The sequence below is a fragment of the Lampetra planeri genome, chromosome 3, assembly GCF_965212315.1.
Source record: "Lampetra planeri chromosome 3, kcLamPlan1.2.h2, whole genome shotgun sequence".
Lineage (NCBI taxonomy): Eukaryota > Metazoa > Chordata > Hyperoartia > Petromyzontiformes > Petromyzontidae > Lampetra > Lampetra planeri.
In genome coordinates, this window is record NC_136109.1 from 10,379,904 (window position 1) to 10,398,148 (window position 18,245).

Sequence of the window (18,245 nt, forward strand, 5' to 3'; positions counted from 1 at the left end):
TGCTGCACTGTCCATTCTTCAAAATTATTTAACTTGCAATTCATTGCATTTTGGCATCTGTCCTTGTCCGTTAAAAAAAATGTAAGCCGGAAAAAATCGTCGATAACACGAAAGCCGGGCTTTGGTGGTCCACGCCTGTCCTCTAGTATCGTGCAGGTAGTAGCGACTGTTGGTGGATCGTACAAATGCTGTGAAACTACCATATCTGTCAACCTATATGGGTTTACCCGTAATCTTGTGCAGGAATATTGAGTTTTAGGGTCCACATGGCGTACAGCCGCCGTTTCAATACGAGCCAACAAAATCATTGTTTATTGTACATTTGCTACATGTGTGTGCATCCACATCCAGCAAGCAGCAGCATAAGCATGCAACATCACAGACAGTAGCATGATAAATAGCATAATTGACACCAATTATCAAAATTAATCCGTAAAAAGTTTTTGTTTAGTAACATCATTTTTGTCTATTTGTTTGCGTTTCTCCCTTGTGATGGGACTTTGTCAGACGAACGTTGAGATTTATAAGGGCACGGGGTGACCAATAAGGTCTGAATTGGTCTGTAATCAGGTAGGTAGACGTCAAGGGGGAGCCATACCCTGGCTCGCATGTAGCATGTTGAACTATTTTCGCACCATGTGTAACCAAACGTGCTAATCGGAGGTGCGGGGGAAGGCCATCACGCTAAAAACAAAAGGCTGTTCTAAAGAAATTTAATTCAGATTTAAAAGTGCATAGCTCCCTCCAGTGGCTTCCTAATATCAGGCGGCGCAGCAAATGTGGACTCCACCCGTCACGTCCGAATGGGATAGAGTGTTTCCCCCACACACGCATGAGTTCCCTCCGGGTGCTCTAATTTCCTCCCACATATAAACACTCGATAATGTTGCCGATAGCACCTTAAAATAGGCCCACATTCGTGCAAAATAAACGTATTGTGAAAGAAGTTACTGGCCGTATTTGTGAATGAAATATCAACGGAGAGTATGCGGACCACACAATTCTATAAAAGTACAGCAGAGAATAAACACTCAAGCACCGTGACAGAAATAGCACTTTAATTGCACGAAAGGAAAAAAAATAATCTACGACAGCAAAGACACTTGCACTTTTGACTGAGCTCACGTTTCAAGAGAGTTCAACGATGATTGACTTTGCATGTCTGAAATGTGAGGAATATGTACTGCAGTCTACAACGTGCTTGAGTGGCCTAATAGCCTGAAGAGTGATCATACAATAACAGCAATGCATGCACACTATTACAGCACTCACAACATCGATTGTAAGCTTAACCAGCTTACAGTGCCACGTGTGAGCGTTACTCTATTATACAAGGGTGATGCCGTGTGAACATTTAATATCCACTGTGTTTGAAAGTCAACTCGCAGTCCCAGCTTTGGGTTTTGAACTCACTACGACGCCGGTAGCTTGCGGATTCCTATGAGACCCATCAGAAAGGCTGCGAAAGGTCGGAGATTCAATTGGGATCGAGACATTTTGGAGTATAAAATGCGAAGGTCACAGCTCTTGAAGCTCTAAAATGTGATAATTGTTTTTTTACCCTTTTATCTGGCGACAAAACTGACACCTTTTTTTACAAGGAGTCATGTTTGCATTGACCACAATACCTGCGGTCGGAATGCAAACAAAAACACACAGCTCTGATAATGTATGCACTGTCCTTGAAATTCATTGGTCCACACCCGAGACAGCTTTTCTCAGAGCCTAGTCTCACATAGTGTTGCACCAGATGACGCCAAAAGGCGCACATAAAAAAGGTGTCAGTTTTATTGCCAGATAAAAGGGTAAAAAAAGAATTATCATATTTTTCTACTGGCAAAGGAGGTTCCAATGGTGCTCTAAAATGTCTGGATCCATACGTTGATGATCAAATCACCCAGAATACGCCCGATCTTACAGAAATGATCCAATTTCTGTACTGTGCTTCTACGCTCCCTCATCCACACACTGACCAGCATGGTGATGTATTGTCAAATAGTCCCCGCGACCCACATGGCATGGGGAGGGCGCTAATCTAGTAGTACATGTACACATTGACCTACTCGTGCAAAGTACCATGCCATTGGGTTTTTAATGTCCTTTTCACCAAGGGCAGTGTGCTTTTGCGAGTCAACTAATTCCTTGCAGAAGTTAGAGCAACTGTAGCAGGATTTGAACTGTTGACTCCGTCAAAGTTGGAGCGGTAATGATGGGGGTGCTGAACACTCGGCCATTAGACAGTCAAATACTAATAATAATCCTATTCGCAGCCTGTAGAGGACACATCATTGGGCACTTTGACACTCAGCAAAATAAGATGTGAAGATGACCACAGCACTAAAAGCAGTTAAATGTACATGCACGGCGATTTTGTTGACCGACTGCTGGATGAGTCTCCCTTCACACTGCGGGTCAAGGGGGTTATTTGATCACACTATCACATTTGTCAGTGCAGGTTGGTGAAGGCGGGGACATAGGACACGGAAGCATATAAGTACAGTACAATAATGGGTTTTGCTGTGTTGGCAACAATGTAACACCACTTAAATAGCGCTCTAACCCAACACTACATATTTTGCCCGTCAAAATAAGTGGGGATATAAATCTCCGCAGGGCTACCACTGTTTTGGCTTCCCAATCACCGACCGAAAAATAAATTGATAACCTACTGATTGTAACCCACCTATGACCAAATCACCTGGCATATCCCAAATATCATCAGAGCTCACAGACAGGAGTGGAGCCTAGAGGGCACTTGGATGGGTGATTACGATGCATGCATGCATAGGCTTTCAAGAGACAGCTTCTGGGCTACGTGGCGGTCAACAAGAGGCAGTGCAGGTCAATCCATTATTGTACTGTACTTGCAGTCAAGCATATGCTCCATGCATTCACCAAACCCACACTGACCAGCGTGGTGAAGTACGGTCATATAACCGCCATGACCCGCATATTAAATACAGGGAGGCCCTCATCCATCAATGCAGTAACAAAAGGACTGTACATGGAAATGATTGTAACTCAAGGTGCCCAAACCACAGCGGTCATCCGGCTCGATCTACGCAGCTGGAGACATTTTGCAAAACAGTGATATGACGGGACACCACACTTGTCTGCCAAGCCAAGATGACCTCACGAGACTCGGGACCACAAAAAAAAACACCGCTCGGAATTGGCGAACGCCGCGCAAACCCCGGCGCCGAGTTCACGCCCGCGTTACTCGGCGTGCGTGCGCCGATGAGACCAGAGGATGGAGCGGTGCGAGAAGTGGAGGTCGCACACCTCGCAGCGGTACGGCTTCTCGCCCGTGTGCATGTGACGGTGGTCCTTGAGGCTGGAGCACTGGGAGAAGGCACGGCCGCACACGTCGCAGCTGTAGGGCTTCTCGCCCGTGTGCAGCCGCAGGTGCCGCTTAAAGTTGGAGTAGTGCGCAAAGGGGCGCAGGCACACCTCGCAGCGGTACGGCTTCTCGCCTGTGTGCATGCGCATGTGCTTCCGCAACGCATCCGACCGTGCAAACTGCCGCCCGCACTGCCGGCACTGGTACGGCCTCGACTCCTCGGGCGGCACCATCGCTTCCGGCGCCGCCACCGCTGCAGCCACCGTTGCGTTGTCGTCGTCGTCATCCGCAGCGTCGCCCCGCGCAGCGGGGTAAACATGCGTCGAGCTCGCGGTCGCGTTGCCTTCGGCCTCGTGCTTCCCGCGGACCGCGTGTCGCTGGTACTGGGCGTATCCCGATCCTTTCGCCGTCCTGTCCGGCGGCGGCGCCACCGCCGCCCGCATCGAAGCGACGTTCTCAATCAAGAACCCCGGTGGCGATCCCAGACCGAGGACCCCGCCACCGCCGCGCGTGTACGACTGGTTCGTCCTGCCGAGCGAGAGGCTTCGCTCGAAGGTGAAGGGGAAATGCTCTTCCCCGTTCGCCATCGTTGCCGCCGCTGCCACCGTCGCCACGATCCTGGGCGAGTGCTTTCTCGCGTCGTTCCCCACGCGGCGAGCCTGGGCCACGGTGGCGACCGCCTGCCGCTGCATCCAAGCGGGCGTGATCAAGGGGACCTCTTCCTCGAGGAAGAACTTGGCTTGGCAGGGCACCTCCTCGCCTGCTGGAGAACACGCGCAGTTGTGTGAGTGCGATAGCCTTCAGTGAATATGCGTTCGACACTCGAGTGTAACGCGTTTCTTTCGAACTGGCTTTGTGCGTTTAGTTTGTTGTCCTTCCCCTGCACCTCTGATTAGCACGGTTGGCTACGCACGGTGCGAAATAAGTTATTGAGTTATTGAAATAATGGTATTACCGATCAAGGATAATGTCATCATTATTATAAGTCAGCTTTTCTTTGCCCTTGGATGGAAAGATGATACTTTAAGCAAGAGGATATGCTGACAACATACGTGTTAATTTGAGTATTGCTTTAACCTGACTTGTTTTCATTCCGAACACAACTTTTTTTAAACACATGCCGAAACATTTTCTATATATAAAAAAAAACTAAAATGTGTGATAATCTATTTAAATGCACCCCTTTCTTGCTCGTATTTTTTTTTATCTACCTCATATCAATCAACCAATATATGTTAATTTGCTGGGAGGCAGACTTATTCAAGACAGTGTTTGGACATTACAACAACAAAAAATACAATTGACCAACGAGAAATCACAAATGGGGATAACCTTACAAAATTATTATTAAAAAAATGTTTAGAGATGACAAAGAACTGCTTTGTGAGATTCACATTTTTTTTTATTAAATACGGTTTTGCACCATCACTTGCACAAAGGACCACACAGTACCAGCACAATGCCCTTATAACGTCTAAGTATCACGCGTTTGCTCGGGTACTTTCAGCAGCACCTTAGTTGAGGACATGAGCTGCAGCTCAAGAAAGCAAGCTTTGGTTCTATGCTAGAGACACTAAAACCCCAGAAGCATCCTACAAAGTCGATCACGACACCACCTAGCCCTAACACTAGACCGCACAACACTACCAGTAGACTACCTGGAACTACCAAAACTATCTGAGCACACCCAGGTACTTGCTGAAGGTTTTTCTCCCTTAAAGCCTTTAAAGAGGCAGCAGGGTCCATGGGCCACAAGCAGTAATCCTCCATCCGCCCGTCATAAACGAGCCGTCAGTATTGCATTCATGTAAGTCCTCTTCTTCCCAACGCCAGCAGAACAACAGCTTCAGTCCGCCTTTTTCATGGACTGTCACCTTCAACTATCGTTGTCATTGCTTTGGCTGAAAGTCCGTAAGATAGCTGTTTTATAATAAGTCCATATCACAGACTGCAGAGATGCCTATTCTTCAATCCTTTCTATGATAGTTCTTTCCATTTTGAACTCCATAGGCTCTTCTTGTCTTCTTTGGGTCCAGATTACTGTGCCACGTAATACTACCAATTGCATAACAAGTGTGCCATACACGAGTAATTTTAGCTTTTTGTTTTTAAGTATTTCACTTTCCAGGTCATTTAAAACTACCCCATGATTGATAGTCCCAATTTTATTCTCCTTTGCAAATCACCTGTGCATCCACCGTTCACTAGTATCAAACCACTGAGGTATAAACATTCAGAAACGTACTCAAATGCTTTCCCTTTATTAACATGTTTATGTTTTATCTTCTCTGTCAACAGTCAAACCTTTTTAATTTATAAATAATAATATAATCAGGACCAAATCTGAGCTGGCCTTATCAATCTTGACTTTTTGCAAGTAATTCTATGTTATCTCCAAAACTGTAAAAAAATCATTTTATCAATTTGCCACAAATTCATGTCAGTATTGTCTGATAACTGCTCCATTATTACTTCCAAAATATATTCCAACAAGTACAGGGGAGGACATATGCATTCCATGCTCGATGCCAATATTTATCCTGAACCAATCAATACATAATATTTCATAGAGTGGTTTATTAACATAATCAGCTCTGGCAATATTATTTGCGATGCAATGGCTCATCTTGAATCCCTGCAGTCACGAAAGCTTTAAATCGAGATGCAATGGCTCTTCCACAGTCCGTCCTGCCAGAAACTGTCAAAAAAGCCTGTTTAAATCTATGAATCGTCTTCAATACACTTTTCAGTTATTTGACGTTATCACATAGATCTGGTCTATTGTTCTTCCAACTATGAACTCTGCCTGGTCTTCCTTAAGGGTTACAATCACTTTATACAGTATTAGGCATGTACCGTTGCATTGAGCAAATTTAGAGTTGAATTTTATACTTCAATGACATTTGCATCGAATCGTGCATGCGAATTCATGATAGACATGTAAATTAAATGCCAAGGACATACCAATAAAACATTTATCTGATCTTATCTAGAATGTTATATAGCGCTTTTGTCAAAGTGCTTCACAAGAATTAAAAAATGGTACGTTAGTATTGGCTGATGAAAAAAAGGGATGGGATTTTCGTTTTGGGGAGGGGAAGGGATGGCAAGGAAGGGTGATGATAGGGAAAGGGAGGGCTGGCGAGGTTAGGAAGGATGTTAGGGCAATGATAGGGAAAGGGAGGTGGGTGAGGTTAGGAAGGGGAAGGATGGCAAGGGTGATGATAGAGAAAGGCAGGGGGGTGAGGTTAGGAAGGGAAATAATGGCAAGGGTGATGATAGAGAAAGGCAGGGGGGTGAGGTTAGGAAGGGAAAGAATGGTAAGGAAGGGTGATGATAGGGGAAGGGAGTGGCGAGGTTAAGAAGGTTTGAAGGACAAGGACAGGAAATTGGTAGAGGGATACGCTCTTGAAAAAAGATTAGTCTGTGAAGTTGCCAGTGAAGTTGCCCGTTTGATGTGGAGTGGGCGTTTATTCCAATGGAAAGGGGAGCCAGGAGGAAAAAGAAGCGGAGACATGCACGAGCACAGGGAGGGGGTGGGGGGGGTGTAGTGAAGGACAATATAAATTGTGAATGCAGGGGCCTAGATGGGACGTAATAAGAAATAAGAGAAGCGAGATAGGGTGGGGCAGAACCATGGAGCGATTTGTAAACAATGGTAAAGACACATTTCCGCTAATCGCATTAACACAATTGTACAAACGAGACAATGAAAAGAAATTCAACCGAGATCAAATTATTTGAATATATTCCTGAATAGAATGAGGCAAAATTGTAACAGTTTATCATAAAAAAAATGCTTGCATGCTTCATTACCCCATCTTGAAAAAATTATGGAGAAAATCCTTTAAAAAAAATGTAAAATTTCCCTCTCGGAATACAGTTACGTAATGTCCGACTATGCTTGCGCTTGTATCATTCTACAAGCCTTTCATATATATTTGTTTATTGCAATTGGTGTTTAAAAAAAATCCGAGTGAAACACACGTTTGGTGCAATCATTGGCAACAGGGTTGGGGCTAACGCACTACATCTGCAAACCGGCTTTAATCATGAATGGCTGAAACCTGATTGAGGAACCCCAAGTTTCATCAGTGGCAGCTCCGAGCTGCTGAGCCACCTTGGAAATTCCACATTTCATTGGTGGGAGCCAATTTCTCCCAAAGACATCGGATGAAATGGTTCGCAATTCCATAAAACTGTTCTAATGATAAATCAACTTCACGAGAGATGGTGAACGGACAGTGGGTTGAGTTAACCCTCTATCTGTATTTGAACTTGCAAATATCAATATTTTGAGTGGGGAAACCTTGACACAGTACCACATGAATATACTGTCTGTATATTTAAGGAATATTAGAAAATCAGGCCATTTGATCTGAGTGGTCTGAACCATGAGTCACGCAGCCACCTCCAAAGTGTTTTCATTTTAAGTTCCACATCAACAGGACTGCGACAGAATTTCTTGATATGAATATCGGACAACGCACTATTCAATGTCAAAATGGCAAAGTGTCTTCCTGGTCGTACGATTGTTTTCGTAGCATTGGTGTTCTTTTCACATTTCCATATATCTGGAGGGAGCAGTCGCTTGAGAAGACAACCAGTTGACTTTTGAAAAAGGCAGTATTCATTTTATTGACCTGAGATAAACGATGGGGCCGAGTTGGTAATGGACCAGAAACTAACCCAACCGTGTAATGCACCATCTGACAAAAGAAATCCTGAGAAAAATTCCCAACTTAAAGAAAAATGGTTTTCGCACCTACGATAAGCACGGTTGGCTACATACGTTGCGAATAAAGTTCGACACACATACATACACGTCAACAACGCCGACAGGATAATCAACTTGCTGCCGAATGGTGGCACTGGTGACGCTTGTAGTTGCTGCACTGCGAGAATCTGCGCCCACACAGGTCACAGCGGTACGGCTTCTCGCCCGTGTGCATGCGCTGGTGGCGCTTGAAGTTGCCATACTGCGAGAAGGCCTGACCGCACACGTCGCAGCCATATGGCTTCTCGCCCGTGTGCATGCGCAGGTGGATTTTGAGCTCGGCGCAGCGCTTAAAGCCGTGGCCACACACCTCGCAGCAGTACGGCTTCTCTCCCGTATGCGAGCGCATGTGCTTCTGGAGGTAGTCGTGCCTCGTGAACCGTCGACGGCACAGCTCGCACGCATACGGCCTGTTGTTTCTCGGTCCGCCGCTAGGCTCGGGCACCGCCGCCGCCGTTGCCGCCGACGTCGCCGCGGATTGGACGACCACCCGCAGGCTTGCTGGGCCTTGCTGTGAGACGTGACCCGTCGTGGAGCGTGTTGAGGCCGCGTCGACAGCGAAAGCGGCGGCGCCTCGTGCGACGTTCCTGCTGACATTCCCACTGGCGCCCCGGGCTCCTCTGGATGCTCGCGGCTGCCGTGGCCGCTCCGTACCCCTCGAGTTTTCCGACCGAGGATAGAGCTCTTGGACGCCCTTCAGTGATGTCACGTCACCGATGATGAATCCAGACTGACATTCCTCACTCTTACCTGTAGAAGGAAACGCCGGGGGTAACAAATAGGCGGAACTGGAAAATTTCCCCTGGCTCTCGTTCCTTGCAAGTCCAATCGCATGTCGACAATAGACGCTACAGTTATTGACACACGCGACTTGTCATCCTCATCTCGCCTCTGTACCAGGGTGGTACGTTCGTGGTCTTGATCTTCTGATACGATAGGGCAGCCTCCACACGTGCATTAACGCCAGGACGAGTCCCCCAGCACCACAACTCTGTATTCATAATATTTATAAATATCCTAAATCGGGGTTCTTCGACCTTATTTTCCAGCGAGCCACATTATAAAATTACTGCGCGCTGGTGGGCCATGTGACGGCATAGCGTCTATAAAAATGACCAAAAATGTGTCACTCTCTTGTCTCCAGGTCTACTCATGTCTTGTTTACCTCACTTAATCTCAATAATCTTTATTTATTATTGACAAATCTCTCAATCTAAATTTCTTATTTATCTCTCATCTCACTAATCGGTATCTGTGTCCGAGTGGACCACAGCTCGGTGGGCCACTCCCAAGAGCCTCTGCGGGCCATTCGGCCCACGGGTCACCAGATGAAGAACACTACCCAAAATCATTTCCGAACACATGATTACAGGTCACTGACGCTCTTGGTGTTAGCACGTGAACCTGACATTGTTCACTGTGGACCCCGGAGGGGTAACATGCACTTGAAGGTTCATCCATGAAAACATTAGCACTTCCAATGAGGTCCGGTCACCAAATCTCCCCCTTCCTGTCTGTCTTCAATGGTGTAGTCACAAATGCTTGAATATGTTGAAATTTACGGGGTGGGGCAGTGGCGCTGTGGTTGGCGCACCGTCCTATGAATCCGACCACCTGGATTTGATTCCCGGCCATGGCAAACGTCAGTGGTGCATGACATCTGAACCGGTGCTGGCCCCGTCCCACTTCACCGACTTTCACTAGCCAGTATGAAGTAGGGTCAAGCATGACCACCAACACTTTGTGGGAAGATCTTCATCAATTAATGGATCAATAAAGGGCCGTAAGTTCTATGGATCAGGCCGATTGTCATAGCAGTTGCAAAGGGCCCTCAGTCAAAAAGCAGCCGAGAAGCACGGTTCAACACTGTCAGAATGTGCAGGTTTTGTATGTATGCACCAACACACTTTGCACCACTCCTGCTTCATTGGTCTTTAAAATCGACATATATTGTTTTAATGGTTTATGTCATGCGTCATAAAGCATGGTCCTACCCATGTATGTAGAATTTATTTCCTACCATATGTAGCCAAACTTTTTTTTTCACACATTTTATGTTCCAGTAACCAAGGATTTTTGTTGAAAGCAGTCAACCATTGCTGAACGAAAGGTCACACGTTTACCTCTATTGCCCCCGTCATGCGAGGCTCTCTTCCACCAGCCATCAGTGCTGTCGACTCTGTCCCAGTTCAGGTCCAGGCTCAAGATCTGTCTTCGACTGATTGCCTTATTCTTGCCATACAAATATGTCCAGTCTCTGTACAGCATCTTGATATGCGGATGCCTCGATATGCTATATAGATCCAAATTTTAGTGTTGTAAGTCGCCAATGTCTTAGTGCTTACTTCAATTCTAATGTAACCACGACCTCCCTCTAATAAGACTTCGTTTTAAAATCTCCAAATACCTGGCTTTTGTATGTGAAAATAGTGTAGTCGCAGCTGAGGTTGAAGAACATGGGGAAATTTTACATTTTTGGTCGTCATTACAGAATCATTATAAGGGGCACAGTCGCTCAAAAGGACGACTCTGTTTGACTTGGAGGATTACTTCTGAAAATAAATCAGGTGTAAGGGTTGGGATCGAACCCACGACCTCGTGTATACCAGGCGAGGTAGTTAACATCTCTCCATCCCTTAGGTTGGGATGCATCACCATGCTGTGCTCGCTGAGCAATCAGGGACGCTTTACAAATAAAGGTTGATGATGAAGATGTCGGTGTCAATGTGCACTCACCGTCGCAGCTCTCCACTTTGACCTCTTGCCACACGGGGCTGAAGTTCGCCTCGGTAGAAGGGCTGTTCCCTCCCTCGTCTGGGGAGAGAGAAGAGATTATGACTCAGCACGAGCACTGTAATGACTAAAATACAACTTGATTATTTGCAAATGTTGAGGTTACGGATGGATGTCAATGTTATGTTTACTCACCTAAGCCAGCAGTGAAAATTCCACATTCCCATAACAGGGACCAGTCCAAATTTCGATTTAAAGCTTTCGTGACTGCAGGGATTCATCTACTTGGTTCTTTCGGTAAAGCCACGTAGAATGGAAATAATAAAATAATAAAAAGAAAACAGAATAAAATAATTCTCACGACGTTTCGGCCACAACGCAAGCAGCCGTCCTCTGTCTACTCGACAGACCTGCTCTCCACCTGAGGACGGCTGCTTGCGTTGTGGCCGAAACGTCGTGAGAATTATTTTATTATGTTTTATTTTTATTATTTTATTATTTCCATTCTACGTGATTTTACCGAAAGAACCAAGAAGAGGGACCAGTCCTTTTATAAAGTGGTACACATTTTATGAACCTCATAGGGCTAAGAGGTTGAGTTTCCACCTCCAAACCCGCATTTAAACATGTGACTTTCCAGTTGTGAATCTAGCACTCTTAACTAAACATTTGAATGACAACCCCTCCTGAAAAAGCATCCCGAGGCTCAGAAATGCTTGGGTAAATAAAGGACTACAATATTACATGATTATAAAATAAAATTATACTCGCTCTAGTATTTAAGACAATGTGTGACATGCAAAGCCATTCGATTTCTGGGAGACTCAACCGGGGCACACAGTGAACCAGCGGTCCCTCCCTCCATAAATCCCACCCAATCGTCAATAGCCATGCCCACTCAACCACGAGCTCTGCCCACACAGTGAGGGGCCTCTCCTCCTTCTGACACTGGCACCACCACCAACTGATGTGCCCTGCCCACTCCTCTGCCAACCCCTGGGCTACCCAAGTAGTTGGGCATCTAATTTTCAACACAACCCAATAACTCTTCTTAGGTTTTTTCGGTAAAGTCACGTGACTTTACCGAAAAAACCTAAGAAGATGATTCCTTGCAGTCACGAAAGCTTCAAATCTAGAATTAAACCCAATAACTCTGATAAAACGCAGATTCTTGAATAGACCCCAAATCATGACAATTTATTTTTGTATCACAATGAAGGGGGTGCGGGGTGTTAATTGTTAGAGGCTTAGGATTTTTATTATATGTGACTTCTCTCTGCTTGTAAATACCCAAGCTTCTTGCTGTTAAAGACAAAGTGAGGATATCTTACCCAATGGTTGTTCACCATCACCGCCTCCTCCGGTAACGCTCGTTTGGACTTGAGAATTTCTGAACTCCATGGGGCAATCTGAAAGAAAGTGACAATGGCCTGATTGGGTAGTACACAAAAAACACTTTGCAACAGGCGACATTCACAGGAAATACCTTATTTTAAGGAATGACCCATCATACAATACGCTCATTTATACCATAAAAACAAAACAGTGGTGGTTAATTTACAAATGTAATTGGCACTGAACACCCTTGTCAATGTGGTTTATGTGAAGTACAATGGTGGTTTTTTTTTTCATGAGGAAGAAGAACGCTTCCAATAATGACCACCGTTGCAGCCAAAGGTTGCAGTGCATTTTTTCTCGAACGTGAACATCGGCCAAAGTTAATTTACTAATTTCTAGAAGACGCCAGTACAGCAAGCGGGGTTCCCGACTCATCTGCGTGGATTTTCGTGCGCTGTCCCTTAGTACGGCCTGAACGGGTCCTGCGACCAAGGGAAAGATCCCACCAGATAGTTGGATACTGTTCGGGCAGGAGATCACAGGAGCTGGGGGATTGCGGAATCAGCAAGTGGCAGTTTCCGCTCGCGTGAAAAAAATGCATTTGCCAATCTTGCTCGTGGAGGATCCGTCTGAAAAAAAGTCCTGATACTCAGTGAGGCTTTGTGATGTAAATGAAAATAGTATTCAAGGCAGACTGAGGTGTGGAGTTTCCCTACCGACTCAGGACCAATAATTCAAATGAGCAGCACTCTGCACATGTCAAAAAATGATAGAATATCATCTCCAGTCTAGGTTCCTGAGCTGTAATCATCACCTACCTCACACAGCCATCACAACAGAATGTTAACCTCACCATTACTTAACATGTATACCACGCCTCCCATACAGTACATCTTGAGACACCCTATGGCAGTGCTCGGCATGTGGAAATTATCCCTGTTCACAAGGTGAATGCAGTACCGGCCTGCAAATGGGAGTTCGTCTGCCAGTAAAGGGTGATATTCCTATGTGGTTTGCTCAATAATTTGTGGAGTAATCCCTGGAGATTATTGTGGCGTTTCCTCCTTCTTGTCGGAGCTCACCGTGATTGGAGAATTGACTCTTCTCCTCTGAGGGCAGCTCCTCTTCGACAGCAATCAAGTCCTGGTGTTCAACCCCTGCACAAGGTGGACTGGAGACAGCAACGCCCATGTCAGGGCCGTCCATGACTCCCAGCCTCCGCACAGACATCAGCAGCTCCCGGCTCAAGCCGCTAAACAGCGCGAGCAGCACGTCCACCAGGCCTCCCAGCGTCACGTCGCCAGGGGAGGAAGCGGCGGCGTCGTCCCAGTGCGGTGTAACTGTGTTGTGGGGTTCGGCCCCCTGCACGGCCTTCACCACCTGCCGCAGCACGGCGTAGAAGCCGAAGGGCAGGCGGTCGCGCGCCGTGGACAGCAGCTCGGCCCGCACGAGGCCGTCCCTGACGCAGGCGCTCAGGACCCCGTAGTCCCGGATGCCCAGCTCCGAGTCCATGGCCTGGGCCACCTCCGCGTTCACGCCCTGAGCCTCCAGCCATGCCGGGAAGTCCCTGCTCGGTTCCAGCACAGCTGCGCATGCCATTTTGTGAGCCTGCAGAATGAGAGAAGAGTTAATGGGCCTCCCTGCTCAATAGACAGAGTGGCAGTGCTTAAGTACCATGGATTTTCTACAATTCCATACATTCCTCTGAGTTTATCCACATGACAGTGACTATCACAAGTACACAATGCTGCTGCCAAAATCCTCAATCACACCAGTTAACGAGAGAGCTTATACTGCAATCAATCCACTGGCTGCATACATTTCCAGATCGCATTCACGGTCTTCAAGATCCTGCATGGACTCGCCCCTACCCACTGCTCTAGTCTCATCTCCCTCTATTCCCCTTCTAAGTACTCTCCGCTCCAGAAACCATGGCGTTCTATGCAAACCCCCAAGTCAACCCTTGCTCAGCGGAGGTTAGCTCGTTATCCTACATTGTCCCCATTCTCTGGAAGGCCCTTCTCATATGATCCATACTCTCAACTTCCTGGTTCAAGTTCAGGCTCAAGACCTTCCATTTTATCTTGGCCTTTGACTGCGAGCCTCTAAAAAAATTAATAGTCCCACTGTTTCTGTACATCGCCTTGAGATGATATATAAATGCACATTTTACTTTATTGACCCGCAAAGGAACGGAAATAATAGTTGAAGTCGACTAGAGTGCTCAAAGTTTATTTCCATATATAAAATGACCAACTAGTTTAGTTACATAAGAGGTTTTTGGGGTTTTGGGTTACACAATCTAAACCAAAAAAAACCTCTATTTTGGATATTGGTCGCAAAAGCCTACATGTTAAACTAGTTTAGTCACAACAAAAGAGTGTAGTGATGCACCGATTCAACAATAAAAATGTATTATAAAGGCCCACAAAACATTCATTTACAACTGCACAAATTTCCGATTTCAGTTATAGGCAAATGTTATGCTTATGTTACATTTAGGCTAAAGGATAGATGAGTGAAACAAATAAATGAGAAACACTATGAACCCGACAACAAAAATAAGAGGTTCAGAGCACTGATCTGGCACTGCAAGAGACCCTGGGTTCGAATTCAGTGCAGCCAGGCGTTATTCAACCGAGTTCTCAAGTGTAGCGAGTTAACATCTCATTCAGGTCACCAATGACTACACAAAAAACCATCAACACCAAATTAGCTTATGCACTTAAACCCTCTCGTTTCGATGATATACGTATATACCATCTAAACAAAACCGGAAAAAAAATTACTTTATCGATACCGAGGCTCCCAAAAAGCACACGTGAGAGGGCGCGTGCACAGTTTGGCACCAGCTATCGTAGAGTGCGGTCGTGTCGCTACAGTTCTCTGCGGCGAGCACAATGTCTTTAAAAACAACGGCGCTACTATGAATGTCCAAGTAAAATTAGCCCCGAGCCTCTTGCGCGTTCAGAGATTCAGCGGTGAAGGGGACACCCACAGCCTGCAAAGTGCAGACGTCTCGGAACGGGAAAGGGTTAATACAGCTAAATTTGATTGTCGTGCATAAAGCGAGTGGGGAAGTGTTGCCCTCTACCGTGTTGACCAGAGATTACTTCAGGAGAACGTAAGAGGTAGCTCTTTAACACAATCCTGTGGAGGGAGCTGGTAGGAACGTTGGGTTGCTCGGTCAATGGCCAGGGTCAACGGCGGCGTGGTGTATTCGGCAAATATGCCCGACTGTGAGGGCGGGCACAAGCCGGCGTGAGTAGGTTATACGTTGAGTTTTATAAGGGCACCACGGGGTGACCAGCCCCTCCCTACCCAGCCCCCACCCAGCCCCCACCCAGCCCCACCCCACCCCAGCCTCCCCACCCAGGCCCTCCCCACCCAGCCCCACCCTCCCCACCCAGCCCCTCCCCAGCCCCTCCCTCCCCACCCAGCCCCTCCCTCCCCACCCAGCCCCCCCCTGCACGACGGATGGACACAATAATCCCGTGGGCTGGTGTAACCAGAAGGTTCCTCCTACCAGTAATACTTGCTTCTCAGGGCCGTTTTCTAACACGAATGGTTGCATTGTTGTACGAGAAATTCTAAAGCACGCTTTGGCATCATGACACAACAGCGACTGCAAAATTGTGATAACGTTGAGAAGAAATTACTGAAAATATAAAACTGTACATTAAATCTTGAATCGAATTGTGGCTATCCGTTGAATCGCTGAGGGGGGAGACAGGTGATGTGAATAGATTTTTTTCAACTGTATTGAATCAAAGTGACAGCGTCACCATATTCATACGACAGTGGGTTTGAGCTTATCGCCCTTGGCGGATCTGATCCAGTGCAGGAAAAGCCACATTCCCACGACGTATTTCAGTCTCATAAAAGCACCGAGTACTATTCACTTCCACAACCCCGTAGGAATAGTAGTTTGAGCAAATGTGAATTATACGGTTCAAAGCTCGAGTATTAAATCAATGTACGTACACAAGCCGCTCCTCTGTCAACCAACTACTGGATGACAGCCTCCTCGATGCGGTGCTGGGTCGTGAGAGGTTATTTGACCATACTTCACCACGCTGGTCAATGCGGGTTGGTGAAAGCAGAGGGGCATCTAATTTATGTATTTTAGCAGGTAAGGCCCACTGAGTTATCTAGCCCATTTTTCAGAAGCGACCTGGCCACATACGATAGCTCAACGAAGTGGCCTATCACGCGGAAATTTATAGCAGCCAAATACTCTAAACGCGTGATGTTCATTCTAAATGAAACCGGAGCACCCGAAGAAAAATCCACGAGAGACAATACAATCCAACCCACGACCTCCTGCATACCAGGCGAGGTGGTTAACATCTCATAGCCACCGTGATGATGATGATGATGAGAGACACGCAAACTCCAAATATACAACAGCCATCAGGGTCGTGATCGAACCCACGACCTACTGTATACCTGGCGAGGTAGTTAACATCTCCTAGCCACCGTGATGATGAGAGAGAGACACACAAACTCAAAATATACAGCAGCAGGCGTCAGGGTCGGGATCGAACCCACGACCTCCTGTATACCTGGCGAGGTAGTTAACATCTCGTAGCTACCACAGGGGCGAGACATGTAACGGATAACAAAAGTCCACCGGTGTTGTTGTTTGTTGTTGTTACTCCCCTCGACTACCCCCATGGCGGCCGCCCATCAACCACGCTTCGCTTCGCAGACGTAGAGCATAGAAGTACAGTACAGTAACACACATTTCGTTTTAAAATCACGTTTTGTTAACAAACAAAAAAACGAACACGTGGTTCAATCCACTGCTGGATCGGTATGCAAATACAATGAAATAATAATTGTCCCATTGTTTTGTTAGTTTCGCACATTAAACGATCGGTTATAATTACGGTATCGATTCATAAGGTTTTGTTTAAATGTAAAAACGTTTAATACTTTAAATGCTGTGCAGCGCACGCACGCACACATCGCAAGGCTCCCTCGTCGATTCTGTTTCCGTTGTTGCTTTTGTGTTTCTTTAACCTCTAGAATCTTACCGACGGAAACTTGGCTTCGGTTTGGCGGGTGGGGGAGGTGCAAATCTTGCGTGGATTTTGTTTTTATTTTCTTTAAATATTTTTGTATTGAAGAGAGAAGAAAAAGAAGAAGAAAAAAACCACGCGAACGCAAAGAGAGGTAGGCCTCGGGCGCACGGCGAGTAACGGTGGGGGGGGGGTTGAGTGACGACTGCTAAGGGACCGCGTCAAACAGCCGATTGTCCCGGTCGTCGTAACACGGGGCAACAGTTTCAATCGTTGATAGATTTTGGGGCCGTCCATAAATGACGTCACGTACCTGGGGGGGGGGGGGGGTCAGACATTTTGACGATATGTGATGACGGGTGGGGGGTGGTGAGAAATGTGACGTCATATAAAAATGCGCAACTTTAAATAAATATAGACAACACGTTCTACTTAATTAAATATACTTTTTAGTAAATGTTTTCTCCTATAACATTTGAGTGCAGCGCCACATTAAATACCCACTACAATGACAATAGTTTAAAGCGATTTGAAGCATGTTTTATTTGGGGGGGGGGGGGTAGAGCTTTATGACGTCATATTTGAGGGGGGGTCTGACTTTTTGTGACGCCGTGTGACAAAGGAGGGGGGGGGGGTCAATAAATCGTCCAAAATCGCGTGATTTCATTTATGGACGGCCCCTTGGACACTGAAATCAAGCATAGCTACTTTTTATTGTTGTCGGACTGGTTACAGCAAGGCCGTAGCCATGGAGTCAACATTAAGGGGGACGAAATCTTCCAGGGTGTCTGGGGGTCCCAACCCAGAAAAATATCTAAATATAATTTCCTGCCTAAAATATAAAAAAATTAACTAACACATGGGATGGACTTTTTATTTATTTTTTACAATAATGTCTAAGAATGTATTGTATTGCATTGCTTTGTTTTTACTTTTTTACCTTTCCTTGTTTCATTGTATATAATGGCATAGACTAGGGATCGATAAAGTACAACCATAATCATATAAACAGAAATCGATGCATTGTTATATG

At 46.1% G+C, this 18,245-nt stretch overlaps 1 protein-coding gene across 3 annotated transcripts; it reads right to left on the minus strand.

Moving 5' to 3' along the window:
• Positions 1–283: 283 nt before the first annotated feature.
• Positions 284–17,407, minus strand: LOC144717290 (uncharacterized). Of its 3 annotated transcripts, none has more exons than XM_078592734.1 (5): positions 17,228–17,407; positions 13,271–13,796; positions 12,182–12,259; positions 10,854–10,931; positions 284–4,100 (listed from the first exon to the last, which is right to left on the minus strand). In XM_078592734.1, the coding sequence occupies exons 2-5, from the start codon at positions 13,785–13,787 to the stop codon at positions 3,217–3,219; spliced, it is 1,557 nt and encodes a 518-aa protein (XP_078448860.1). In that variant the 5' UTR covers positions 13,788–13,796; positions 17,228–17,407; the 3' UTR covers positions 284–3,216. The 3 variants fall into 3 exon arrangements, with proteins under 3 accessions (XP_078448860.1, XP_078448859.1, XP_078448861.1); XM_078592733.1 differs by having other exon boundaries at positions 284–4,103; XM_078592735.1 differs by lacking the exon at positions 284–4,100 and adding an exon at positions 5,586–8,867.
• Between the last annotated feature and the right edge of the window lie 838 nt (positions 17,408–18,245).